The 564-nt window shown below is 46.6% G+C and overlaps 1 protein-coding gene across 1 annotated transcript in view; it reads right to left on the bottom strand.

Annotated features, from left to right (window-relative positions):
- tac1 (tachykinin precursor 1) overlaps positions 1 to 564 on the bottom strand; it is a 6037-nt gene that overhangs the window by 3527 nt on the left and 1946 nt on the right. The window contains exons 2-3 of the mRNA XM_023424920.2: positions 464 to 564; positions 354 to 377 (exon numbers count right to left, since the gene is read on the bottom strand). The exon at positions 464 to 564 is cut by the window's right edge and continues 1 nt beyond it. Coding sequence (XP_023280688.1) covers positions 354 to 377; positions 464 to 564 — 125 coding nt within the window. The remainder of the gene's footprint in view (positions 1 to 353; positions 378 to 463) is intronic.

The following is a 564-nucleotide window of genomic DNA, read 5'->3' as shown; positions in this document are numbered from 1 at the left end:
GGGGGGGGCGTAACCACAGTACATCTAAAATCCTCACGACGGCCATGCACAGGATCATTTCTAAAGAGCCTTTAAATCCTTGAAGTTATGAGAAAACATGCAAATCACCAAATATGGAGACAGAGAAGAAAGATCACGGCGAAATGAGCAGAAATGAGGGAATGAGCACAGATTCTCCCAGTAAATGATCATATGAGTCTTCAGCTGGAGCTGCACTAAATCTGAATGATTTGATCCTGATTGTGGAAGATTTGATGCAAACAGCACGGACACTCTGGAAGATTTCATTCAAGATCATTTAAATTGTAAATGACATAATAATAAGTGAATGAGCGTGTGTGCGCGGTACTTACTTTTGCGGGTGATCTGTGAATTTGCTGTGCGAGGAAAAGACAGGACAAAGTTTAGAGACAGGTCCGCAGACGCAAACACAAAGTGTGCGGCGCTGAGAAGCGGCTCTCACCCATGGAGCGCTTCCCCATCAGGCCGATGAACTGATGCGGCCGCGGCTTTCTCGTCATTCTCAGGAGGATTTCTCTGAACGGGTTGTTGGAGGGCCAGCCG

The sequence above is a fragment of the Seriola lalandi genome, unplaced genomic scaffold (genome assembly GCF_002814215.2).
Source record: "Seriola lalandi dorsalis isolate HSWRI2012SDOR001 ecotype SW California unplaced genomic scaffold, Sedor1 jcf7180002054760, whole genome shotgun sequence".
Classification (NCBI taxonomy): Eukaryota; Metazoa; Chordata; class Actinopteri; order Carangiformes; family Carangidae; genus Seriola; species Seriola lalandi.
Note: the sequence above shows the minus strand (reverse complement) of the source record. Positions and strands in the feature narration are given on the sequence as shown.